Source organism: Clytia hemisphaerica, unplaced genomic scaffold, assembly GCF_902728285.1.
Source record: "Clytia hemisphaerica strain Z4C2 unplaced genomic scaffold, Clytia hemisphaerica genome assembly, whole genome shotgun sequence".
NCBI lineage: Eukaryota > Metazoa > Cnidaria > Hydrozoa > Leptothecata > Clytiidae > Clytia > Clytia hemisphaerica.
In genome coordinates, this window is record NW_027103682.1 from 339,344 (window position 1) to 366,907 (window position 27,564).

General features: G+C 35.0%; 2 protein-coding genes across 2 annotated transcripts; one reads left to right on the forward strand and one right to left on the reverse strand.

Moving 5' to 3' along the window:
• Positions 1 to 13,034: 13,034 nt before the first annotated feature.
• Positions 13,035 to 15,749, forward strand: LOC136803802 (apoptosis regulator BAX-like). The gene is made up of 3 exons (XM_067060532.1): positions 13,035 to 13,612; positions 13,831 to 14,134; positions 14,578 to 15,749. Exons 1-3 carry the CDS (start codon positions 13,077 to 13,079, stop codon positions 14,677 to 14,679), a joined length of 942 nt encoding a protein of 313 aa, XP_066916633.1. The 5' UTR covers positions 13,035 to 13,076; the 3' UTR covers positions 14,680 to 15,749.
• A 7,108-nt stretch (positions 15,750 to 22,857) lies between these two features.
• Positions 22,858 to 26,450, reverse strand: LOC136803803 (cysteine and glycine-rich protein 2-like). The gene is made up of 4 exons (XM_067060533.1): positions 26,230 to 26,450; positions 25,064 to 25,293; positions 24,443 to 24,542; positions 22,858 to 23,690 (listed from the first exon to the last, which is right to left on the reverse strand). The coding sequence occupies exons 1-4, from the start codon at positions 26,396 to 26,398 to the stop codon at positions 23,602 to 23,604; spliced, it is 588 nt and encodes a 195-aa protein (XP_066916634.1). The 5' UTR covers positions 26,399 to 26,450; the 3' UTR covers positions 22,858 to 23,601.
• Between the last annotated feature and the right edge of the window lie 1,114 nt (positions 26,451 to 27,564).

Genomic DNA, 27,564 nt, shown 5'->3' on the forward strand with positions numbered 1-27,564 from the left:
ACGAAGTTTCTGTCTCTTAACCATTACATACGGATGAAATCTTATGGTTTTTGCGATTCGTAAAAATGTAGAACGAGTCAAACGAAGACCATTCCTCCTTGAGGATCTAGGACCATTTGCAATTAACGAGTTTCTAACAAGTTGAATGTTTGCTGGTGTAGTTACTGTATGTCTGGGACCACTTCTTCCTTTATTTAGGTTCAAACAGGTGCCCCCTGTTAAAAGTTTATTGTAAGTTTTCATGATAGTTCGAATTGTTGGAGGTGGAATATTAGGCCCATGACGGCGCCATCTGGCGTATTCCAGACAAATCCATACACGTTGATTTTTGCTTAGCTGAGCCATCTCTGAAAGTTTTCTCTCAATGCTCTTACAAATTAACATCAAACAAGGCATTTTGAAAATTCTTTTTGCTACTTATGCTACTTTTTATTTATTCCCAAAAGGACGATTTGGGAATTGTCCAAAATTCGATATTTCTTATTTTTTTCTTGTATGTATGTAATAGTTTATTTCAAGTTGACGAACAGGTAGCAACAAAGGCTAATAAAAGTCAACGCTACTTTACAATTTGTAAGGTGATTACAGTTGAGGCACAAGGGCCTCTAAACCGTTCTTGTACAAAAAATCTTTTTAAAATATAATTTTTCACGAGGGCTTCCTCGTACCCTCCATTTAAAATCGTCATTCGATCTGGCTTTATTCATCTCGTCTGCTCTCTTTTTCCACTCTTTGATTTGTTCCCTCTCCATTTTTGTCAAGTCGTCGGTGATACTTAATTTCACGTACTTCTCGTGTTGTTTCAATTCAGTCAACTTCTTCATGAATCTGTATTTGTTATGACTGTCTTTGAATACAACTTTGATTGGGCGCATAACCTTAGATTCTTTTCCAACACGAGAGACGTAGGTTGGTTGAGTCTTTAAATTAACGTCATTCAGAAGCTCAGTAACGAAATCGATATCTTCATTTTCATTTTCATTTACCCCATGGATAATGATATTTGCGTCTGTCGATAGTTTCCTTTGGTCCTCAATTTGTTCGTCGATTTTTTCCTCTTCCTTTTTTCTTAACAAAGCTTTTAAGACAAAGAAATAGCAAATGATCAAAGGAAAGATGTTTTGTTCTGATACAAATTTGATACTACTGTCTTTTTTGACGTTTTTTGACTGTTTTTTGTAATGACTTTTGACTTTATACCTCCATATCTCGATAACTACTTTTCCGAAATTAAGAAAATGATACATCAAAATTTAAGTTTGCCTTTCCTCTTTACCACGAAAAGAGAATTTAGTTAAAATTCAATTTTTTTCGGACACAGTTACCCTCCAAACTCTTATACTTTTTCGTGGGTCACCCGGTATCCTGCACAGTCCTGCAAGATTCCTTATCAAACTCAAACTTATATCTATTGTTGTTTGGTACATGACATTTAATTGCTAGCGCTTAGATTCTAGAAAAAAGGTATAAGAAACTTTCAGTCAATTAAAGGAAACCTTCCTTGGCTCAACTTCTATCAGTAATTTTGATTGTAGTTAGGGTGAAGACTAACACTAAAATAACATCTGCGCTTATACTTATCAAGAATCAAGCATGAAAATTTCAGGAAAATTTCAGATTTCTTTTATGGCAAAATAAGTTTAAATGGCTCATTTTTTTTCTGTAAGGCACTCCAAACAATATTCAAGCTGAATAAAGTCTAACAAATTCAAATATGTTTCCTTTTAAATTTTCCAAAACAAACTCATTGAGAATTGGATGATTTTCTTTCATTCCACTTGATACAAAAATATGAAGCTTGCTATTAAATGTGTTGGCTGTGAAAAATACTCCAGATCCTGCCTTGACGGCAAAAAAATGATTTTTGATTGTAACGGTTGCATCTTCGTTGTTGTATTTGTTCATAGCATCACAGTTTCCTAGATTACTCAAACTGGTCATCGGAGGAAATTTATCAAACAAATATGGCCTAAGTTCACCCTTCTCAATTATCACATAACCCATTTCAAATTGATCAATCACAGGATTTGGTGAATTATATTGCTTGATTGATGCCATCAATTCATCTGCCTTTTTAAAGATTGATTCTTCATTGTCTATTGGTACAGCTTTCATTATCTTAGCAGTTCCAATATGGACATAATTTCCCATTGGCATTCTAACAGGTTCATTGAGGTGCTCATTAAATTTTCTAAGATCAACTGGAAACATCATTTGGCCATTTCCAATCTTTGTATTGAACCTTTTATTGACCTCATTGATAGCATTATACATCAAAATCATCAATATACTGTGTACTGTTTTTCCTTTAGCCTTGCATGCACTAATGAATTCTTTAGTTGACTGTTCATCAATAACTAAGGACTTGTAATGCTTATGTAAAGGTATAGGTGTAGACTCACCAAAGAGTGATCGATATAGATAAAGTGACCAAGATATTATATTACCAATCAGGCGAAAGTGAAAAGGAATTGTTGGTCTATTTGCCAAGATGAGTTCTTCTTCAGAAAATCCATTCAGAATCTGTTCTTGTGCCTTTGCAAAATATAAAGGTTTGTACTTAAGAATATCTCCATTTAATAAAGGAAGAACTTGATTAAAAATTAGATTAGCATCAAACTTTGCATCACATATAACATGTGATAAAACAGTCACAAGCATATATGAGAATATTTTGTTTCCTTTTGCAGGAATTTTCAGCAAAGCAACTTTCCATAGTGGACCTTTTTTATAGTCAAATTTGGTCTCAATCAATTCCGGAATCAATTTTTCACAGTCTTCCCATCTATCAAGGGAGATCTCATCAATTAACATCCAATCAGATAATAAAAATGTTGGATCCATTGGCTGAAAAAAATAACTTTTGCCTTCAAAGCGTATACACGCTTGCATAAGGTAATTTAATTTGCTAACTTCTGTAAATACATCAGATAAATGTTGATAGCTGATCTCAGCTTGTGATTCCAAAACATCTATACCCAAGTATATACCAGCACCCATCAAATTTGACACTAACATGTTATGCTCCATGTGACCAAGACGACGATGCATTGATTTGCTTTCAATGGATTCCATTTCAAACTTATCCTGAAAATTAGTGAAGGTAGGAATGTTAACAATTTTCATTGATAGAGGCCCAAAATTGAATACTATTTTAAACATTCAAAATAAGACTCTTTTTCTTAATATGTCCAATTTTTAATAGAGTAAATAAATAGCATAATTTGAAAAAACAATAACTTTACAAAACCACAATTGTGACCTTTACCGGGAAAAGGTACAGTACCTGTAGAAAAAAAAACTAATAAAAACGCTAAAAAACAGCGTTTTTTTCTGTAAAAAGCTTGCAAAATAAGCAAATTTAAAGCACTTTTACATACCTTTCCTTGTATTGGAGAATTCTTTACTAAAAAAAGTCTTTATAACTGAAACAGGTAACTTTTGAACTCAAAAACAGAAGTTAAAGCTGGATAGAAGATCTTCAATTGCTTTGATCAAATTTAATCAAATTTAATTTCTCTCTGAGAGTAAAATGAAAATCAACAAACGGCATCAGTTCATGGATATATCGAACTTTGGAAGGAATGTTGGGATCACTTATAGACAAAAGATTTTTTCTTCTCTGATTGCTAAGGCGAGACCAATTTAATTTGTTGTTCTATGGGCAGATCGTTAGCAAAATATGGGTCGGTCGGTCGGTAAAATAAGAATAAATTTTTCATTTATCAGGATTGGTAAAGTATCGAAAATGCTTTCCAAAAAATATCTGGATCAAAATTTCACTTTTTTTATCTTCGATGAAGATCATAATAAAATCTTAGTGTATGGAATGCTTGATTTTCTAAATTTTTCAATTTCTTGAATTAATTTTCAGCTTTATTCAAATTTGATTCTTACAAATAACTAGTGTGTAAAATATATTGTAGTGGAAATTCAATATTATTAATTTTTTGATTTTAGCAAAAATAGGGTCGGTCGAGCCCGTAGAACAACAAATTAAATTGGTCTCACCTAAGTAAAGAAAAATAGTTTCCATCAGTGATTCCAACATTCTGCAACATTCTGATTATTCCTATCTTTAAAGAAGGGTATCGAAATTAGAAGGGGGTGTCGTTATTAGACCAACTTACGGTAGCTTCTGATAGGATTTTTTATTATATATGTCAGCGAAGTCAAGTTTGAAATTATTTTGTATTAGAAAAATGGCTAAAAGCAGTCAAAACACAATTTACTTTACCTCCTGAGTTTTGTCTTTGTTATGCTAAAATTTAACAAACCTTTTTTCTCAATACCCCGTAACTATGCCTGGGGTATCCCTTGCTAAGACCTTATGTTAAAAACGAAACCGATTACGGCAAAAAATCATCAAAAATAGCAATTGGGTTCTTCCAGAAAAATTTGATATAGGGGGCGGACGACAGAAATTTTCAGATAAAAAAAGCAATTGGAAATCCAGTCAATTTTTCAAAGTGCTTCGGAAATTCAGCTCAATTTTTTATTTGAACCCTTGGAAATTCCACATAATTTGTCAAGATTGTATAAAAAGTATCGGAAATTCCAGATTTTTCCACCAAAAAATTGCTTTTGTATTGAAAATCCAGCAATTTCAAAAAACATTTTGCCTCGGAATTCCGCCGTCGTCCACCCCCCCCCTGTAACAGACTTTAACTGGAAGAGTCCATTTTCGTAATACCTCAAATATTGATACTTGACTGTACTGTACGTGGTGTAGCTAAGTTTTGGTTAGAGAGTTAATGGATCTCCAGACTAGAGCTACCCTCTTTTATCTAAATATATCCCAAATATCTTAATCTTAGGCGAAAATAAAAAAATGTAGTGTTTCCGGAAACCGGCCGGGTGAAAAAAATAATTTTCTGACCCGGCCGCAGACTTCGTTAGTAGTTGATACATTAGTATTCAGGGCTTACTTCATACTGTTTGTACATATACCGTCAACTGCTCTAACTTGGGACTATCTGACAAAACATGGGGCGGCAATTCGGCCACCATTTCACCAAACCTCGAAAGTCATTTGATTTGAGTTAATGAACGGCGTATTAAAAAATACATGATTTCTATTTTGCACCGAGTAGGCTTTTAAAGCAAAATATGAAAAAAATCTGTAGTGGAACACGATGGAGCGTATGACGTCAATCACGCGGCAAGTTACAAACTCGTTATTTGTTAATCCCATCGGGCGATAGGCGGTTAGGCGGCAAGCATTCTCTAATTCTCCAATCGGTGTCCGGTCAAGTTCAGTCATTTTGAATGAAAACAAAAAAGTTAAAAAGGGCGCGCTATCAGTGAAAGTTATTGTGACTTGTTATGACAGAAAGTATGATTGATAAACTTGGTGGAGTTATCAAAACAAATTTGTTGTCAAAGAGATTTAACAGTAAGTGAAAATACAGGCCAGATTATCAACAGTCCCATGTTTCGACCAATCGTCCCAAGTTAAAGCAGTTGATGGTATATAACTATAAAGTTCTATTTCAATGATCTTAAGTTATCAAAAATAGCAAAAAATAAATCTTTTCCGGCCAGCAACATGAGAGCTTTTTTCCTTCACTCGCATTCCGGAAACACTACATTTTCTTATTTTCGCCTTTAAGGTATGTGTTCACCTTTCTTGACACATTCTCTTTAATTGATCATATCTTTAGAACAACAAATTTTTATATTATCAAAAGTATATATTTTCTGAAAGCCAATAATATTCTCTTTCTAATGGTAAAAGTTTCAGCTGAATTTAAAAAACTGGGCAGGATATAATTAAAATCTTAAGAATTTTAACCTTACCTACTTTAAAGAAGTTAAAGTCACCCATAGCTTTTGAATTTTGAAAAAATAATTTCGATACTATGTTCCCAATAGATCGAACTAAAAAAGTGTCTTGGGATTTTTTTTTGGAATTGACTTTAACTCTTTAAATCCTAAATTCTGTAAAAATATCGATAATAAAGTAAATTTAAATGTGATTTTTTCAGTTATCTGTAAATTGAGGAAAAACAACTAGGTTAGAAATAAAATCCTAAGACACTTTTTAAGTTTGATCTTTTGGGAATCTCATAAAAAAAGAATGAAGTCGATATCTAAATGCTATGGGTGACTTTAACTTCGTTAAAAGTAGTATGGTGTGGTAAAATTTCGTTTTTTTCTATATCAATTTGAAATTTTTAACGAGATGATTGCTGTTTATTTGAGTAATCAGTGAAATGTGTCAAAAATATTACTATTCAATAGAGGTGAGAATAAACATCAGCTGAATTCTCTCTTTTGTCTTTGTTGTTTCCGAAAGAGACAATTATTTGAGTAAATAATCCATCATAAGACAAACTTTGTTTTGAAATTTAAATGGTTATAACTCTGGATCAAAAAAAGATTTTAAGATCGCGATTTTACCAAAATGAAATCCAGTAACTTTTCTTCCACTTTGACTGAAAAAATTTTTTTGACAAAAAATCGGAAAAAAGGTGTACACTATACCTTAAGTCATAAATTTTTGTCGCTGAAAAAATCTAATACTGCATAAATATGAATGCTGCCAGCAGAATTAATCACCTGATAAATTGGTTGTCGGCCAGTCTGGAAATGTTGCACAGTGTACGCCGAATATATTCAAGGTGAGGCAGTAATACACCTTTCCTGTAATTCAAACTTCTCAGAAATGGCCCCGGGAAAATGTGCGCTCCACCGACGCACTGTTTTTTTTGTTGTGTATAAAATTGTTTGGGAGGTAAACGAACGCGTTTTGACCTGCGAAGGGTTAGGCCGTTTGTAAAAAGATTTTTGGTTCCCGTCGCCCGACCGACCCTTATTTTCAGAATGAGGAGTCGGAGGGTCGGAAAGCCCAATTTACTTCTTGAGTGGCAGCTTTTCAACTTTACCTGTCAGATGATTACAGCGAGCAGCCTGCAAGAGTTTTGCAATCGGAAATGATCCAAGTATTATCCGAAATCCAGCTGTTTCCCGATTTTTTTCCCGCTTTGTAATTTTCGGCTCCCGGTTTGTATTTTTCGGACAGAGCGGAATCACCTTATTTAAAAACATAAACGAGGACATAAACACATTTCGCTAAATGCTCAGAGTGTGACGGCCCATTTTCCCTTTCCTATCTTTCACTTTACCTGTTTTTTCTACTTTCTGAGACTCAGTCAGGGCCTCTTTGGTCTTTTATAACATTAGTTCGGATAGAATAAAAACATACCTGATCAACACAACCAAACCTTCTGCCTTGCGTTTACTCTTTCCTTCCCACCAACTTTCGTTTTTGCTTATGTAGGTTTTAAGATCCACAAGTAATGAACCTCTTATAGCTTTATTTGAATAAAGCTGTTTAAAAACATTCTGTCAGGTTTCATTCCGTACGTTTTTTATCCACGTGGTGAACCGGTTTCCCCGATTTCCCGATAATTAAAAATTGGAACTTTCCCGTGGGCGCGATTGGGCGTACTGCCATCGCGAAATATTTTTCGTGAAAATTTACCGTATTCTAACGCTAATATAATCTAGATAGGAAACAAATATTAAATTTGACTCTTTTTTGCTCGTATTTCTAAACTTTACGATAAAAAGAACTATTTACAAATTATTTTCTTTAAAGGGCGTTGAATCGATATTGACATATTTAATGATGTCATAATCAATGCCGTGCATATTATGTCAACATCCTTTTCATTGGATAAATACCACTAAAATATAAAAGAAAAGTAAACATAAATTTATCGCCCGCGAGCACGGCTTAGCTAAGCGCACCTCTCTTATTCATTATCTAAGAATTAGAGCGGGCAAAGATTACCGCGCGGGCTGATAGCGGGCAAAGGTTATTTGAAGATATTTTCAGTTATAATCCAAGGTAGAACAAACTAAACATAGAAAGGGGGTATTTTTTAGTGCTCTATACGATGATCGGTATTTTTTTTGAATTCTATGTTTAGATTTTTCTACCCAGCCCCGTTGCTATGTACGCGCGCCCTGTTGCTAAGACCTTTGCTTGAAATCGAAAGTGAAACCAAAATAATTTAGCGCAAACTGCCGTTTGCGTAATATCGATAAAGTGAAATGAGGTCCTGACTGCTGAGACTTAGTTTCTCATTTCTGACTGAGTTCTATACCTGTCAATCATTTGTCCATCAATTTTGACCAGTCTAATTTTCGCACCGAGTGGGATTCGAACCACCACCAAAGAAAGACCTTCAGATTCGGAAGCCAGCGCTCTATCCGTTGAGCCATTGCCGCACAGCAGAAACCCGCAATTCGTAACAAATTAAATAGAATGGACAAATCTCTATATATAGGTGACACTCCCAACCCTACCGGTGCCCCTAAAAGGGCTTAGCCCTATGTTTAGTCACTGGGTACGAGTGCCCCTAAGAGGGCCTTCGGCCCTATATTGTGACTCTTGAGTCCAACCCTGACCCTAACTGGCAATGACCAAATACAAAATACCCCCTGAATCACGGAATGACGGATAGGAAAAATTATCGGGGAAAAAAATTGCTCGTCGCGCTCTGAGCAATCAGCAAAATATACATAAACGCCTGTTTTTTAATCCCGCCCCCGACCCCCTCTTCATATCTTTTGAACACATTTTTGTTTTTACCGACCGACCCACTTTTTCGAAGTTGAGATGACGGGAACCAAGCAATTTTCTACGAACGGCCTTTTAAGGAAAGTGGGTTTTCAGCTTCTAACTTTTGATAGCGATATCTTCTTTTGGCAAAAGACTCTCAGGGTGGTATAATATCATGAATAGATTGAACATACCAAAATTTGAGGAGATTTTGTTTGACAAAACTTGAGAAAAGCTCAAAAAACCAACTTTCCCTAAGGAAAAACGCAGGCAAAAACCTCCAGAGAGCCCAAGCAGTGGAGAGCATCAAAATAATGCGTCCGCATTAGTTTCACGAATTACGGGAAAGGTGTATTACTTTTGACGCATTGGCATGAGGAGCAGATTTATAATTATAAAGTAAGATATTGGAGTAACTCAAAGCAAAGCTTTTCAAGACAGACGAGAGGAAGCACCACCATTCTAACACCCGATTTCATTGTGCTCCGCCTCTCCCTTGACCGCCATATACAGCATGGAGTGTAAATAGAATACAAAGCTTATTTTGAGCAACTCTTCGGCGTGAGAAGATCAAATATGCAAGGAAGGGCGGCTTTTGAAATTAAACCCAAACCTCAAATTTCCCTGCAATATCGCAAGCCTGCGGAACTTCTTTTGGCGTAGACCTCAGTTTAAACAAATAACAATTCGGTGTGGACTTTGCATCGTTTCCACACTGGGACCTGGGTTGTCGGTTCAAGGGATCCAGTTAGACATTCTTATAATTCTGATGAACGGAATTCCGCGCCAGGCGCATGCTTTTTTCCCTTCGCAGCTTTAGTCTACCATTATGACTTTTTCATTTGCGTTCTTTTTTCGAGCTAGGTTGTCTAGTATTCTCATAAAAGTTGGAAAATTTGGAAATTCTCACTAAAGGACACAAAAAGATGAAAACCGTACGGACAATGCTTTGAAATTATCTAAAGAACTTCAGGAAACTGACAATCCGCTGGAGATGAGGTTTTACTGTACCCTGGATCCAAGATATTACTTTTATACCTGTAAAACTATTTTGGAGTGTTGCTGACAACTTAGTGTTGCAAAGGCGTTTTTGCTGGGCGTGTAATGATCAAATCAGACGAGATAATTTGGGGAAAATTTCACACATATTTCGCACAAAATCTTCAAAAACAGGAACATTTAAATAGAACCACTTGATATAAATGGTAATTTAATAGCAAGCTCTAAACTAAAATCAAAATTAAAACCACCCACCTTCGGGGAATTCTCAAACATTTTTCCCGCCCTTTTTTGTGCTGAGCTCATCAAAACAAATCGAAAAAGTGAAACAGAATTTTTTGTGACGAGACGAATTTCAGATGCAACCGGCAGCCTGACAGCACAGAAAACTAAAATAAAAACGGAAATAAAAAATATCATCAACAAATGAAAAATGATGATGAGTACGTCGAGAAGCAACGCGAGAAACCTTTCACAGTAATGTTTGGGTAATATCTATTTCTTCGCATTTTATTTTATCAGTCAAGGAAATGTTTTAAGCCAGACCTGATCAATCAAACTTGTCGTCCAACCAGTCGAACAATCAAACAAATCAAACTCTATCAAACGATTAAAGTTTGTTTAAAAAAAATTAATCAAACTCTAAGATTTAAAAAAAAATTGTGAATGTTCAATTAAGTTCGATCAATGGGCCAGTTTGGAAACGATGCAAAGTCCACGCTGAATTGTTATTTGATTAAAGTGAGGTGCACGTGCGTTTGGTTTGGGAATGCGAAACACAAATGCGAACTACCCATGTCTAAACTTTTCAATATATCTCCAGAACTAACCAGAATTTGCAACCTTTCGTCCAAAGCAAAAGACGTGCTTTTCTCGCCGCCATCTTGTTTTAGATTTCGGTTCCAGTTCCCACGGTCTTTTTTTCATCCAATCAGATCGCGCGATTTCACTTTCGCTTTCTCTAGTCCAATAAGAATGTGGGATTTGTGTCATGTGACATCTCTATTGAAAAACCCGCGCGGAATAAGATAGAAATACAGGGGGTCACACTACTGGCTACAGGAACTGAAAGCAAACAATTAAGGCCAATATTTTTGTTTTTTCTGAAGGACAAAAGGTATAGGAAGCTTTACTGAAGGAGGGATAAGGCTGGGACTATCTATTTAAAAGATATGGACAAAAAAAGGCACTTTTTTGGGTGATAATTAAGATTTTACTTAGAAACTTTAATTCTCTTACCCCCGTCCCGGGCCCCCCTGATATGAGCAAGGGAACCATGTTGGCCACCCCTACTGAAAATTTCAGATCAAAACAAACAAGGAATTAATTCCTGTAACTCAATGAAAATTGGAAAAAGCTGGTTTTTGACTGTTTCTGATCCTAAAGTGCTATTTTTTAGTAAAAGCTATGCAATTTATGTTTGAATTTCTAGAAAGCTTACCCTTTTATTGTCAATGTATTTTTTATTTGAAAGTAATCTCTTCATGGAATAAAAAGATATAGTCAAATCTTGTAGGGTCATTTTTCAAAAAAAATTTGCCAAAATTGATTTTCGCATTTTGCCATTTTACCCTACGCAAACGCACGTGGGTGCACGCCAAAAGAAGTTCCACAATTCCGCTTGCAGAACAGCGCCCCCTGAAATTGCAGAGGGTTTTTGGGGCCAGCCCTAGTGGGGACGAAGCCCCCGAAAGCCCTGACAGTTAATTACACTAGCGTTCCGCCGAAATGCGTATCAAAGATTAATGCTGCGAAAGCGCTATAGCGTTTACCTGACTCTCAAGCAAAAAAATGCGCCGCAAAACTTCTAAAGGGATACATGAAAAAATAAGCTGGCACTTTTTAATGAAATTAACATTCTTAAAAACTATGAGAAATTGCCTAAAATTTGAGCCATAGATATAAAAATTGAGCCAAGCCAACCTTGAGAACTAATTTGAAGATCAACTTCCCAAGAAAAAGATAGATATACGAGGGAGACAGAGATTCTTGACAGGGCAATTTGCGAAAGTTTTTGCTCGCAAAAAATTCTCAAAAAAAATTGAAATCTATAAAACCACGAAATTGTAATAAATATCAAATTTTCGGTATGTTTTTATCCTTTAAAGTCCAAGGAGCAATCGTCCTGATCGGATTTAAGGAATCTTTTTCACTTTTAAGGCAATTTTTATTCAAAAATGCTCATTTTTATCAAACGATTCGCAAAAGTTTATGCTTTCGAAAAACATTTTTTCCTCATGCAAAAGTTTGTACGCACTCATAAAAAGTGACATTCGGGTCTTTTTTACCGTTTTTTGCCGAAACAATATAGCAAACATAGCAAGTATAAGCAGACTGTGCCGTTATTTGGCTGTAAAAAATTTCTGCGTCAGTAGAAATTTCTCCTACTTTCAACAATGATAGAACAAACCTATTTAAACTTTGCACACTGATACAAATAAAATAGCAATACCTAAAATGTGACAGGGCCTGATTTTCAAAAACATATTTATCCAGCTGAAAATTCCGGAAATATGCCGGAAAAACTGTTTTTTGGCATTTTCTTGAGATTTCTTCATTAGGCGAATGATAAAAAATGTTTTGTTTCCGGAATGCGGGTGAAGGAAAAAAGTTATCATGCGGCCGGCCGGAAAATAATTTTTTTTTGCTATTTTTGATAATTTATGGCTCATTGAAATAGAGTTTAAGAATAACTTTTATGTATAAACACAGCATAAATTATGCCCTAAATCACAACAAGTACGGACTACTAACGAATGAAAGTTTGCGGCCGGGTCAGAAAAAAAAAAATTTTCACCCGGCCGGTTTCAGGAAACAAGAAATTTTTTTTGTTTCGCCTTATCATAAGTTTTTTTTCTCTAATTTTTGCACAAAGATTTGTATTAGCGGTCCCATTTTTGAGAAAAATGCTGGAAATATGCCCGAAATTGCCATTTTTCCAAATTTTCTTTGGTCTTACTGTAATTGTGATAGTTCTTTTCACAAAAAATATTGTTGATAGCATTGCTGGGACAGCCGATAATCGTGCTGGGAAAATGGGTTTTATCGAGTCATACTCAATATTCCATTCATGAATTTGTTTGCTCACTTTTTCATTTGCTCGATCGTTGGTTCGTTCGTTTTTCAGAATCTTTTCAATTCATGTCTATGTGTTCTCTCATTTTGTGGAATTATCAGACACAGGTTTTTGTAATAAATGAATATTGAATTGAAGTTATTCAGTCATTTTAGCACACATACAAAAAATTAACAACAAATTTAATGTAATACATTTACGATATATTATTTGAGGACATCATTGAGAAATTAAAAGAATTGAGTACCTTAGTCTCCAAGCAGCTCCAAGCCTGTCCAAGCAGCTATCCAAACTGATTCAATCAACTTGTGACTTTGTGACTTTTTTTGCCTTAAATCTCAACAATTCTTGTTTCATACTTAACATTTTTTCTTTAGATCTTATTAAAATTCTGCATAAATAACCTTATCAATCTATTGGTCACAAAAAATGGGTCCTCCTATTGGAGGTGGAGGTGGTGGAAATAAACCACCACCAAGTTTTTTCCCAAACCAAAATGTGGATAACAACCGACAATATCCTCCACAAAATCAACAACAAACTTTTCAACAAAATGAACAATATAATTCTCAGCCTCCGTACACTAGTACACCTATTGCTGACCAAGCTGCCAATCACCAATATCAACCTCAGCCTGAACAACGCTCTGTTAGAATGAGGCCACAACCTGCCAACACAAGGCCGCAGTACCCTGGTTATGGGCCTATGGTATCTGGTTCTAGTATACAACAACCACAAGTTGTACCACCTCCTGGTCAAGAACAACAAGATTTTGATGAAGAAGATGGAAGACCTGGTTACGGACCAAGAGTCAATGTAAATGTCCATTACCAAGAGGCCCAACAGCAACAGATTGGAAACGCAACTCCTGATATATTTACCTCCTTTCTTGTTAATCGAATGGAAAATGATGGTTATGATGTTCCCCAACAGTTAAGGAGGCGTCAAGGTGGAAACAATGAAAGGTATTTTAATAAAGTGATTATTAGAAAACACAAAAAATTTATCCTTCCTTTGTAAGTTGAATAATCCTTGGAATTAAAAGAAAGATGCTTTCATTAGAGCACAAATTCTTTTTTATTGCATTTAGGCAAAAAAGAAATGATTAATTTATTAAATGATTAGGAAATGGACTCTAAAATTTGGTGACTGAATTCTTGAACTGCGAATAATTTCTTTTCAGAGAGATTGCCAAAGTTTTGCAACGAATTGGTGACGATATGTCAAATCATTCTCAATTAAACAATTTGATTTCTGGAATTCGTGTCACACCTGATACAGTATACAAGACATTTTTCAGCGTTGCATCAGAAATTTTCTCAGATGGCAACATTAACTGGGGTCGTATATGTACTTTGTTTTATTTTGCTTATAAACTTGCTATTCAAGTATTAAATGAAATGCCATTGGTTGATATTGTTATTGATTGGGTGAAACGATATGTATTTGATAAATTGGTTGGCTGGATTCTTGCTAGAGGAGGATGGGTAAGGTTTATGTTTTGCCATTTTTGGCCTGGTTCAAATAGTGAGAGGCACCCCCCAACCCTTACCTGAGAAAGATCACTATGCCTGCACTGGGTAACCCCCACATGAAAAAAATGTCATCCCCAGCTGCATAGGTTTACTCCCACCTGAAATTTCTCATCAGCCTAACCCCCACCTTCTTTTAAATATCAATTTCCCATTTGAAATGAAAATTATTATAGTATTGCATAAACAAAAATTTTAAAGAACCACATTTTTGCTCGAGATCATATATATTGAGAATTTATTGTATTTTACGTTTATTTAAGAATTCAGAGTTAAGGCGAGGCTTTACAAATTTTCATATTCCTTTCATCAGAATAACTTTTTCAGTTCGAAAATCCTCGCACTTTATTTAATTCGATGAATTATATAAGTATTTTTGTTTTCTTTTTAAATTACAGAAAGCTGTACACGAATATTTTGGTGCCACCCCGAAACAATTGGTTTTTGTCTTTCTGGCTGGTGTTGCTATCAGTTCTATGTTTTGGTATTGGAAGAAATAAAATGAAGATGGTTTTCTCGGAATTTATAATTATGCTGCTCTTGAGAAAAGATAGATTACTTGGTACTGTAGTCTCAATCTTCAAGTTCGAAAAATGTTCGGTAAGCTCGGATACTTGTCATTAGTTCTTTGTATCAAATTCAAACTTTGTCATACAGTTTACCTCTCTCTAATTTGATCTTCTGGGCAGTTCTAGGGACGAACATATTTTTTCGAATTAGAAAAAAAATCAAATTAAAGAGAGGATTTTTGTAAAATTTAATTTTAAACATTTTCAGGTTCATATCAAAGATAAAGTTTTTAGCTTTGTCCTGGAAATATTCTTTTCGATCGTAAGTTTTAGGATAATGATAAATTTGTGCCTTGTTTTAGAAAACTAAATTTTTATTTCTACATTCTAGCTGACAGAAAGACATTTTTAAAGGATTTCTTGAATGTATTTTTTATGATATAATCATGATTCTCAGAATATTTTTTTTATTTTAAAAGTTTGGAATTTTCTTCGGACTCAGGAAAAAGGTTTTTGATATAACTTTCAATTTTTTTCACTGCCATAGTGAATACCTTAGCTTTGGTTGCTTGAATACTAAAAGCCCTCGGTGGGGGTGTGTGTGAGCCATAAAGGTCCCCCTTTTCATACCCTCGAAAGTCCCTCAAAGGGGTACAAAAACCATTAAAAAGCAAATTGAGTCTCTGTAAGGGTTCCAAAATTACGAAAATCCAAAATCAACTCCCTCAAGAGGTCATAAATTCTGGGGGAATAGTCTCTCTAAAGGTTAACAAAACGTCAAAAAATTGACAAAACTTTTGAAATTCAGTCTTTCTAAGGGTCGATTATAAAACTTTGACACGGACATACCCGTCATCTCGCAAACCTAGTACCCCCCCAAACCTCCAGGACCAAAATTTTAAATGTGAAGCCAGATTGTATCTTTTGTGCAGACTTATTACAGTAGGTATCTAGAAACTTTTTAATGATCGGTTCAAATATGCAATTTTTTATTCGACTATAGCGTTGGCATGTCTTATATTTTAGAATTTAGGAATTTTTTATTTGGATTTTAGTATAGAATCTTACTAGACGGTTCCCGTCGTCGCAAACGCCGGTTAACGGTTTTGCTTGCACATCAAAAGCCTTTAAAATACTATAATGTGGGTTAATGCCTGACATCGTTTTGGCTTAAAATGCCGAATACAATAATAAAAATTATACTTCTAAACTTTCTACATTAGTCAAAATTTTGTGTCTGTATAAGCCTCGATGATATGTCTTTTTAAGATAACGGAAGTTTGTGTTCAATAAAATGCCATAGTGACCCTGTCAAAATTATCGAGGGTACCCGTCGTTGCAGACGCCCAAAGGTGTCTGAGGTGGTGAGAGGGTTGCTTCTAGGAAAGAAAAAGCATTAGTTGCGAAGGAGAGGCTCGCGCTTTGCGATTGAGCACTGAAGGTTTACCCGTTTGTTGGCTTCACATGCGGACAGCTTAAGACAACCAACATTGAAACCTTTTTAAATAATGTTAGACGAAGTTTAATCATCAAACAACAATGTTGGATTTTCTTGCGTGTGCTGATATAAAATAATTCGAAATCGTGCAACAAAAATGCCACACCTTTTTTATTTGAAACTTTGTGACGTCGCAGTACATTTTCATGAAATTGACGTCAGAACGTTTTTCGTTTACAAATAGCAGTGTAGAGTCTTCTCTAATCCGAGTTTTCTACGCTTGTCAAACTTAGCGCGAGACTTTTTGTATCAAAGGTGGATAGGTTTTCCAGCCGCGGCGTTCAAATTTTATAAACCTTAACATATGTTACTGGGCTAGCGTTACAGACATTTTTCATAAACTCATTTAGTATAGAAGATACATGATATTTTTGTCAATCAATTAGAAGTTCCAACCCCCGTTCCATTGTAGCTTTATTTTATTTTTTATAAATTATTTTTTTCTGTGAACATAAAAAAACTTTTACATAAAATAAGAAAAATATTGATTATTTATATCCAAGGAAATATACAAAATTATTGTTTGTTTTTACGAAATTTATTACATGTATTATTTTTGGTCTCTTAATTTAAAACTTTTGCTGTTAGGGTTCTTTACCTGATTAGCACTGAATAAGGTTCGATTTTGATTCAACTTCCAAAAGTTTATGTAAATTTTTAAAACACATATTTTCTTTTGAATAAAATACGAAGCTTTTCGTAAGACAAACTTACATTATCAAGTATAAAATTAAACTAAAATTGAAAACATCTTCATATAACACCAAATTTTGGATAATTACATTATGTAAAAGCTCTAAAGAATATATACAATAATGTCGTAAAATTAATGGCTTGTTGGTTTGTTTAGGACTCAATTAATTGATATGTTCCAAGGTATTTCAAGTCGGACAATCGCTTTTGAAATTTTCTAGGACTATAAGACATTAGGTGTCACAAATTCGCCTTTGCTTTTTGTGGGCCTTTTGTAACTCTATTTCTTTAAAAATATTTTTGTTATTTTAGTGATTAATTAATACACAAAACAAAACAAAATATCATCACAAAAATGGGTAAATGGAAAACGAATGCAGATTTGGATCATGAATACAAACCTTCAGGATGTAGCCTAGCAACCGATACTCTACCACGAACCACCAGATCTAAACGAAAGATCGAAGTAGCTGAAGACGAAAAACTGAGGAAACTACAGCCTGTTGTTCCTCCACCAAAGATCGAAAGAGTAGAAGAGGATTACGGTCACACTGTATTTCCAAATGAAATTTGGGACAAGATTTTGATACATCTATCAAAAAAGGATTTACGGTCATTATCACTTGTGAGTAAAAGCCTCAGGATTCTTACAAATAGATTACTATGGGCTGAACCTAACTTTAAGCCGACCAAGCACGGGCTTAAAGGCGAAGTTTGGGAGACATTATTACATTTGCCAATACGTAAATTACGTTCACCGGATTTCTTTTTCAAACGTAAAAATGACCATGAGTACATTGCTGAAATATTGAGTCAAATGCCTCTTTTATCAGAGATTGAAGTGTGCCAGGGCAAATGGAAAAGTAACCGTATAACCATGAGATCTTTACGAGTTCTTGCACCTTATGTTAAGAAAATCAAGCTCGATTGTGTTCTGCCTGACAACGATTGCACACGGACTGAATTTTGTGAAGAACTTGCCAAAATTGATTTTCCGAATTTGAAGAGTGTGACTATACCGTATACTGTCTTGCCCGGGTGTTATAACACGATGCATAGTCAATGTGGTAAGGAAATGTGCGTTCATAGAGTTTCGAGGTATAGGTTAGAAGATTTTCAACTTATGAAACACTTACCTATTACTGAGTTGAATTTGAACTGTCTGCAACCTGAGTACGAAGTTCTGGATAACGGTTTATGTTATTTCTATCCAGAAGAGCCATACCATTTTCCTCAAATTCCTTATTTGTTGCAGATGAAATCTTTGAATACAGTTGTTGTGAATTTATTTCAAGCTGTATCTGATGATAATTTGGAAAGTTTGAGAGAATTACGTGACAAAAATGGTGTGAATTTGGTTCTTGTTTTTATTAGAAACGATAGACTTCTTGAAAAGTTGAAAGTATGATTTTTAAATATATTTCTTTCAACAAAAGACTGGTTTATATATGATATTTTTTGTAGAAAAAGTTTATAGTAGAAAAATTTCTCACTATATTTACATTTTTTACCCATAAGACGGTGGGTTGGTCTTTTTAGGCATGCCCCCCCCCACTTTTTGGTAGACCATGTCATACCTTTTTAAGAGTACTATTTTAAGCTGGTTTAAGACCAAATCAAACCACAAAAACTATTATTCTCCCCAATTAGATAATCGTTTTAAGGTGTTTTGAGGGTGCAAAAAGTGAAAAAAAATTTCTTCGTCGCCCAACCATGGTGGGTGAAATTTTTTTCGAAAATGTTGGCCCCCTCAGTCAAAATGGCTCCCCGGGGCCCATGTTGTACAGGGTCTAAGTAAATTTTTTTTGATAAAATACTGTTTTTACCTAGTCAACTAGAAATTAAAGTTTACGCCGTATCTTTTGCTCGGTATGGTGATTTTTTTAACAATGTGAAACTATAGTATTAGAGTCTGGTATATGTATATCTATTTTTAGCGAAACTTTTCTTGTTTATATTTTAAAGGTTTTATCGGATGCAGTTTATTCACAAATATCTAATAAATTTTCTGCTTTAAGTTTAATTTATTCGAATCCAAACCCGATACCTTTTTTCCTTCCGCAAAGCTTCTTTTCAGTTAGACCAACGATGTAAAAATAATAGATAACCAACTACCTCTAGAAGGCACTTCTACCAAGAGAACAACCATTGTTTTCCTATTGAAATGAGCACTCCTTTAAATAGCTCTGTGTGCAGTGCGTGTTATGCTTTTAGCTAGATTTTGACACACTTTTTAACATCCACTGAATTGATAGAAAATTTGAATTGTTATTTACTGCAAATTTTGGAATTTTTTTCAAAAGATAAAGGTACCAATCTTTAGACAAATTGACTACGGATCGGCCTGATACCACTTAATCTTCATCTGGATAAATAAACGCTCATAAAATGATGTTATCTGAAAAATGTGTGATTTGAAGTGCGATATCTCACGAATGAAAAGTGCATGAAGGTTGCCTGATACAAAATAAACAGATGAATGTTTATAGAACAATAATATCTAATTAAAAAATTCCTTCTGTGAGGCTGCCTATAGGAAAATACACTTTTTCTAACCCAAATTTTGGAATATACAACACGCGATCGATTCTGTCCAATAGAAGGTAGCAAATGAAGCAAGTTTTTATTTAATTGCACTTTTTACGATGCAAAATGTCATTAATATTTTTACAACCGTAACACGGATGTTTTTTGAGAATCAAGGCAAGTTGGTTATCTATTATTTTTACATCGTTGGTTAGACTATGCTATAGTCTAATAAATTAACGCGAGCGAACCCCAAAAAAATTATGAATGCAAATAGGCCCATTTTAGAGATTTTGCGGAATTAATCACTGCGAAATAGTGTTTCAAATGATTTTTTTTCCTTTTCAAGAAACAGAACGAACTAAAAAATTTCCAACGAAATACAAACAAAACTAAAATCTAAAAATCTTTTATTCATCTTCCTCGTCTTCATTCTCGTCATGGAGAACCTCAATTTATTGCTCTATGTCTTTCTTTTTTTTGCATTCTATCTAGAAACTGGTTTGGGCGCTCATCAAGTAACAGAATAATGTCAATATGGGAATAAAAGTGCTTAATTTATGCCCTGGAGTCCAGAAAATGAATATTTTACAATTTTTACAAACCAAAATCAGCAATATAGACCAGCGTCCGAGATTCAAAAAAGGCCTTAAAAATGGTTTTCGTAGGGCACCCCTTAGATCACGGCAAATTTTTGATATTATGATCGTAATAGGGTGTAGAATTGACAAAAAAAATTTGCCCTTCGAATCTCCTGCAGTTTTCGAGTGAATCGATTTTTAGTTTTAATCGATAGAACTTATCAAGGGTCCCCCCTTTACTAACGGTTTTTTCGAAGTCTGAAAATCAAATATCTGAGACCACCAACGGATTCAGCGTGAAAAGTAGATAAAGAAAATGCCCTGATCTAAGGGGTGCCCTACGAAGTGACACAATCCACTGCCTCGGCCGCTGGTCTAATATTTTAGTATGGAACGCCGTGGAAATGCCATGGAGGAAATGCCTTATGTGATAAAATATTCGATAAACTCTTTCGATGCGATAAATTATTCGATTATGCGATAAAAAATTCTATGCGATAAATCATTTGATAAAAAATTCGATGCGATAAATCATTCGATAAAAAATTCGATGGGATAAACCATTCGATAAATTATTCGAGGGAATCAGCCCTTATCCTTTTTATCGAATAATTTATCGCATCGAATATTTTATCGCATCGAATAATTTAACGAATGATTTATCGCATCGAATTTTTTATCGAATAATTTATCGCATAATTGAAATTTTTATAGAATCGAATGATTTATCGAATTTATCGCATCGAAAGAGTTTCGAAGGGCGAATTTTTTATCGCATCGAATTCTTTATCAAATAATTTATCGCATCGAATAATTTATCGAATGATTTATCGCATCGAATTTTTTATCAAATATTTTATCGCATAATCGAAATTTTTGCCATTTTTCAGGTTTGACTCCCGGATTTTATGCGACGCGGAGTTCTATTGACACACCCCTTGATGCTAAAACTAAATTCCAATAGATTAGCTTCGACGCGTCCTAGCCAATCACACTTCAGGTTTTCAGTTCAGCTTTTTTGAATCTGAGAATATCAATCTCGTACTCAGAGCCACTTTTTTGATTTACTAATGGACATGATGCAACTTTCGTGAGCGATATCAGTTTTTAGCTATCAGTAGATATCAGTACTAAGGGTCTACAATTATAGTCGAAATCTATTGAGAATTAAGCTTATTCCCTCGCTTTTCGAAATTTGGAATTCGGGCGAAAAAGTTGATTTTGGGCCATGTCTTAAATTTAATCGCATATTTCAATTTGGCTCGGTTTTATAGACTTCCAGGCTATATTATGAGTCTTATTAGACCATTTTTGAACTTTTGGATCCTCAGATCTTAAGGTCCCAAGTCTTAAGTCTCATGTTAAAACTCTACCCTTCCAACCTACTTTAGAGCACTTACAAATCGATTGTGGTTTCAAAACTTCCCGGGTGAATTTCCCTTTTCCTCAAATATTACGACCATTATTGTAGGCTCGAGTTTGTGAGAATATTTTTGTCCTTACCCCTCAAAATTTCGTGCAGACTTGTTTGAAATAGATCCAATTTGACTTTATCATTGGGTGATTCATTAAGATTTTCGGGGTTAAGTCCTAGTGCAAAAACGAAGCTAAAGTACTGGAGTCCTTAAAAGAAGTGATCCATGATTAGGCTGAAATTTCGCATACTTGATTCTTTGCTGAATTTTGGATTGATTTTTTTTTTTGGGCCTGGGACAATTTTGACATTGAAATGAGTCTAGAAACTTCGACTACTTATTGATTTTACAATTCTCACTTCAGTTGAGCTAGAATCTGAGAATGTCTGTGTGTCTGTGTGTCACCAAAACTTTGGGGCAGACTGGAGACTTCAAAAATGGTCCGATTGGGCTGAAATTTTGCACACTTGATCCTTGGGCAAATCCCTGGGGGTGTTTTTTTCATTTTTTCAAAATTTTAATTTTGAGGCCTGGGGACGAGTTTTTCGCCAAAACGAGGCTAAAACTTTGGGGCAGGCTGGAGACTTCAAAAATGGTCCGATTGGGCTGAAATTTTGCACACTTGATCCTTGGGCAAATCCCTGGGGGGTGTTTTGTTTCATTTTTCAAAATTTTAATTTTTGGGCCCTGGGGACGAGTTTTTCGCCAAAACGAGGCTAAAAACCCAAAATGCTATAATTTTTTTTAAGCCATTAAATTTACAATTGGGCCTACGAATGATTTCAAAGATACTGAAGTTGAGCCAGTGCGGTTAGCACGTTCGACAGTTCTTACATTGAGACTACGAATGAGGAAAATAAAAATAAGCTATTGAATTGTTTTCTCAAAATAGATAATGTACTCTTAGGTGCCAAATAAACGGGGGGGGGGGGGTTGGAAAAAAATTTCAAAATAAATAAACGAGGGGGGCCTAATTACCGAGGGGGTTGGAAAAGGGACCTTAAAAATAAGCCCTCAAAATGGTCAAAATAGACTAAATTTAGGCTGTTTAGAGTAAAACAAGGAACTTTCCTTTTGGTAGCTTGGAATTTTTTCAAAAATTAATAAACGGGGGGGGGGGGGGTCCTGATTAGGTCCAGGGGGGGGGGTTGGAAAAAAAATCGAAAAATTAACAAGCGGGGGGGGGGGGGGTACGTTTATTTGGCACCTAAGAGTAACGTATATTTTTTTATTTTGCCTGAAAATTGTCACCAAAGTGGCATGAAACTGTCAGTAGAAAAAAGTGTCTATTCTTCTTTCTGACTGACATCACTCTACTTATGTATCGAGCAATGTAAAAAGTGAAGAAATACTTAACGAATGAGGAAAGTATAACGAAGTTGAGCCTAATGTGTGATTAGCACATTCGAAAGTTTTAAACAAGGACGAGGTTTGAAGTAGTGCGTCAAACACTGAGTAGAGGGATTCTTCTGTCGAATTATAGACCGACAAATTTGTTCTTAAGATTAGAAAAATAATCTAGAGTAGTGAAAAACTATACAAAAATATCCTTTAATTTAAAAAGTTATCCAAAAAAAATCTATCCGTAATCAAAAAGACCTAGTATAGTAATCGTGTGCTAAACATGTTAAAATTTTCAACAAAAAATATTACGAAAATAAACTGTATATAATATATATTATAAAAAATGTTTGTGCTTTGAAAGCCTTTTGTCTGTGCATCTTTTTATATGCGTTTTTGTTATCGCGGACTTTTGGATCAATCATAAACTACGAGTCTGTAATATACCCGATTTCCATTGACGATCTTCGTTTCAATTTCCAAAAGCTGTAAGGAACATCAGCGCCTCCATCTTAAGAGCTCTGACACCATAACACTTCCCACTAACACTGAACCTTTGAAATTCATTCGTTTAACTTCCGTTGTCAAATCAAACATTTCAACAAATCTGTTATTCATTCAATTAATGGCGAGTTTATGTATTCGAGATAAATCGAGGGGGACGGTATAAAGCAAAGTTGACATGTCTCCAAAATCCCCGTCCACTTTGCTCGACGACGGTAAAAACATCAAAATACCGTTGTCTGTTTAGGTGAGCAAAGGCGATATAGAGCCGTACATCAACTATCGACTTTGTTTTGTATCATTTCTCTTACCGTCGCCCTCGGTATCCTCCGATACATAAACTCGGTAATCAATCTTACGATGGCGTCATACCAGTATTTTTGAGAGCTCCAGCCCCTGAGCCATAACCATAGCCTTTAGGTGCAAAATGCTTGCCATAACAAGCTAGAAAGGAAAAGAAAGAAGAAGCTTAAGATTAAATTAGATTCGGGAAATTTCCTTTTAATCCCGAGTAATATTTGCAGAAATGGATAAAATATTATCAAATTGTTATAATATTTTCAATTAAAACTTTGTTGATATATTGAAATCCACTGCCAGAATTAAAATGTTTTCCCAGTCGGGATGAGAGTTTCAGGGGTGTCAAGAACTCTTTCCAGAGTTGTTTCGCCGTTTCCAATAAGAAAGAAATTTCACGGTATTTTACATCACCGAAGGTTATCAATTCTTCCAGTAGCAGCTTCACCGTCTGTATGTCATAGGTGTTTAAAGTGTAGCTCGGTACCTAACCAGTATGCTATTACTACGTCACAAATGGTATTCTATAGATTTGCTACACTATATTGGGCTGTTCCATTAAGAAACCATGCAGGGGGCGGGGGTAGACGAACCTTTTCAAGTAGAAAAGAATTATTGAAAATATGTGGATACCCCCTGGAAAATGGCAAAATTTGCAAAAATACCCTCTTTTCATACCTTAAAGTGAGGGGTGAACGAACTGAAATCAGTCTTTTACTTCCTGGATATTTTAGAACAACTCTTTACCCCCTTGGAAAAATAAAAAACACCCCTGGAAATTTTTCTCGGAATACCCTCTGGGAATATTCGTTCACCCCCCGTTCACCCCCTGTATGGATATAAATGAAATGGCCCATTGAACTTCTTTAAAGAAGTTATTATCAAAAAAGAAATCATACCTTTGCAATATATATCTTGTTCGTCGATATTTTCAGACACTGTTTTTGAATCTAACCGTTTGTTGCAATCTTTACATGTGAAACAACCTTTATGCCACGACTGAAAAAAAATCAAGTTATGTGTTATATTCTTAGGTGTTTTTTTAAGAACATCCAAAATTTTTTGAATCTTCGGATGTTGTTAACTTCTTGAGTTTAAGCCTAAAAATGTTCTTAATATGTTCTTATTTTCACAATTTTGGGAGTATTTTTGTCCACTATCTCCACTAAATTGGGTGTTTAGATTCCGCAAAGTCTTAAAATGTTCTTAATTTTAGGCTATCCAAGCATTATGTTCTTATATAGTTTGCGCTAATAAAAAATCAAAACATAAATGCTAACTTTTTTTTTAATTTTAATGATATTTCGATGGTTACACGTCTTAAGTTCGCAATGAATTTTGAAAATTAAAGATTTAGGCGAATTGGCCCAAAAAAATAACCAATTCAAATGAATTTACCTTTTTACTAGAATCAATTTTTATGCAATTAAATAAAAAATAGAAAAATTACAATATATATTTAAATGTTAGTGTCACATTTGTCGAAAAAAAGAATTCAAAAAATTTGAGCAATTACTTACAAGTCCTGCACCCAGAATTTCTTCCGCGCTGTAGACAGAGCCTCCACAACGCCCACATTCATTACCGCCAAGATATTTATGTGAGCTCAAATTCTCGTTCAAAGGCGCGTTGTTCTTTGCCCATCCATTAGCTCCAGCGTCCATACTGAGTGTTCCAGCTCCGGCACCGTATCCGTAACCTTTAGGACCAAAATGTTTGCCGTAACACGATTTGCAATAAATCTCCTTGCCTGAAATTGACAAAATTGATAATCAAATATTAATAAATAACTACACCCCTGTCTCACAGCTCGTTAAACCCGGTTGTAAACCTTTTTATGGTATTTGCACACAATTTTATATTAGAACTGCTTAATTGAATACCAAAACCCCTAACAAATTTCATGCTTCAATACTGTCATAGAAGTCCATTAAGCTTTCCCCTGAAATTGATTATATTCAAATTGAATTGAATATTGCAAGCCAAAAGTCAAATACTAATGATCTGGACAACCCCTGTATTATTACCTCCTTCTGACTGCCACATGCCTACAAAGCCAACACACGTCTAAGCACGTTAAAAAAAATGTACACCTATCAACATTTTGCAGCGCGGAGGAAACTGGTAACGAAAATACAAGAAAATTCTTCTCGACGACAGTATCGAAACACAAGTGTTGGAGCACTCTTGTGAAAAATGTAAGATACCTTTACATTGAAGCGATAAAGTAACGTCAATATAGTGAAGTTATTTGAATGCTAAAATTAGTTTGCACTCCATTCGCAGAGACTCAGGAAAATGTATCCACAGTTTTGGCGGAAACTTACTTAGTTCGATTTACTTTTAGCCTTAAAATGACGAGTGCCGAGAACAAATCTTCGTTGTAATATAATTACAAGTCCCCTAAAAAGCCGACCGCGGTAGACTGGTGAACCGTAGTGTAAAGGTAGGGCATTTTCAGCTATTGCTAAGGTCACGGGTTTAATGGCCGGTTCATGCCAAAATTGTGCTTGATGTCTCTGCTTAATGCTCGGCAATTAAAGGTAAACATAAAGGTTAAGCCAAGAGATCCAGGGAGAAAGATTCATGCCCTCGCCGACCTTTAGGTTGATAGCTATCGAAAGCAAACACGTTCGATTCGCCTCCGTCTACGATCGCAAGACTAGACTGTCAATAATATACTTACTTTCTTTGTGTTCAGCCAGAGTTGTAGAAGAGAGAGTTTTATTACAAATTTTACAAGTGAAACAGCCTCCAAAATGCCATGAACAGTTTGCCGCTAGCCTTTGTTCTGCAGGGTAGACGGATTTTCCACAACGTCCACATTTTGGTGCTGCGACAGGTTTGAAAGGCATTTTAAATATTTTTTATAATTCTAAATTTTTAAATGTAAATAATTTTTTTTCTTGACGAGATAAAACTATATTCTAATGGACCAATGGTAATTTGGAATATTTAAGCCACGAACTAATAATTTCACAAAGACAATTTCAAAAATTATGTTCTCCTATTATGTATCTTCTAGTCCTACTAACAGACTCTCTGACCACAGAAAGTAGAAAACTGTTAAGCTCATTTTTGGAGTGGAAAGCCGCAGAACTTTTAGATCGTGATAAAAAGATGTTATGTAATTAGACGTTTGAAACATTAGAAACTCTGGGAGACAACAAGTTCTTTTGACTTTGCCTTTAACCACTTAAAGTTTTAATGACCTGGATTCCCATACAATTCTACAACTTTAAACTGGCACAACGAGAGAGGAGTGTAGTAACGCATATTTTAAATTATTTTCAAAGGCTAACAATAACCAGAAGAATCTTAATGCTGAGTAAGCAAACAACAGCACTGGTCGTGAGTGAGTGACTGACTGACTGACTGACTGACTGACTGATGAAATGTTATTATCGTGCGACAGAAACTTGTAAGACCTTGTTGATAGTTTCGACAAAATGTTTCGTTTCTATAAAAACGAATGCAAAGAAACATGTTCTGCTTGAGGGTCATCCTTAGTTCGTACGCTCTTCCTCGTGTGTGCATCATAGAGAACAATTAGGACATAATTCAAAAAATAAGTACAGTTTTGCTAAGTCCACTCTCCCCACTTCAATGCGTGCGTAATATACTGATGACCCCTTGTCTAATATAGCTTGAACTTCAAATCCAAAAAATTCACTTTAAAAGTGCCCTCATCCAAAACTCATAAAAACCAAAAACGAAAGAAACAATTTCATAATAATATGTACGCATAATAGGCTAAACAAAACTATATCCCGTCTCATAGACAGCATACCACAATTGTTTGCCATCAAAAGGCTGAAAGAGAAAGGAACTGCCTACTAACCAAAGTAAAAAGCATCCATCAAAAGTCTTTCTGATTATCTAAGCAACAACGAAATCATGAATTGTGGTTAGGTTATGAGTACCAACCAATGAATTGTCTTCAGGTAATCATGGATTGATCAAATTGGAATTATTCCAAAACGATGTTATTATACAAAATTGCATTATATCATAACACTTA

Bases quoted from the DNA above. Each gene is read 5' to 3' on its own strand.
- LOC136803803 (XM_067060533.1), bottom strand. From the start codon at position 26,398: ATGCCTTTCAAACCTGTCGCAGCACCAAAATGTGGACGTTGTGGAAAA. The intron at 24,543-25,063 runs GTAAGTAATTGC...ATTTTTTTTCAG, and splicing joins AAATTCTGGGTGCAGGACTT to TCGTGGCATAAAGGTTGTTT. The intron at 23,691-24,442 runs GTATGATTTCTT...TTTCCTTTCTAG, and splicing joins ACAAGATATATATTGCAAAG to CTTGTTATGGCAAGCATTTT.
- LOC136803802 (XM_067060532.1), top strand. From the start codon at position 13,077: ATGGGTCCTCCTATTGGAGGTGGAGGTGGTGGAAATAAACCACCACCA. The intron at 13,613-13,830 runs GTATTTTAATAA...ATTTCTTTTCAG, and splicing joins CAAGGTGGAAACAATGAAAG to AGAGATTGCCAAAGTTTTGC. The intron at 14,135-14,577 runs GTAAGGTTTATG...TTTAAATTACAG, and splicing joins TTCTTGCTAGAGGAGGATGG to AAAGCTGTACACGAATATTT.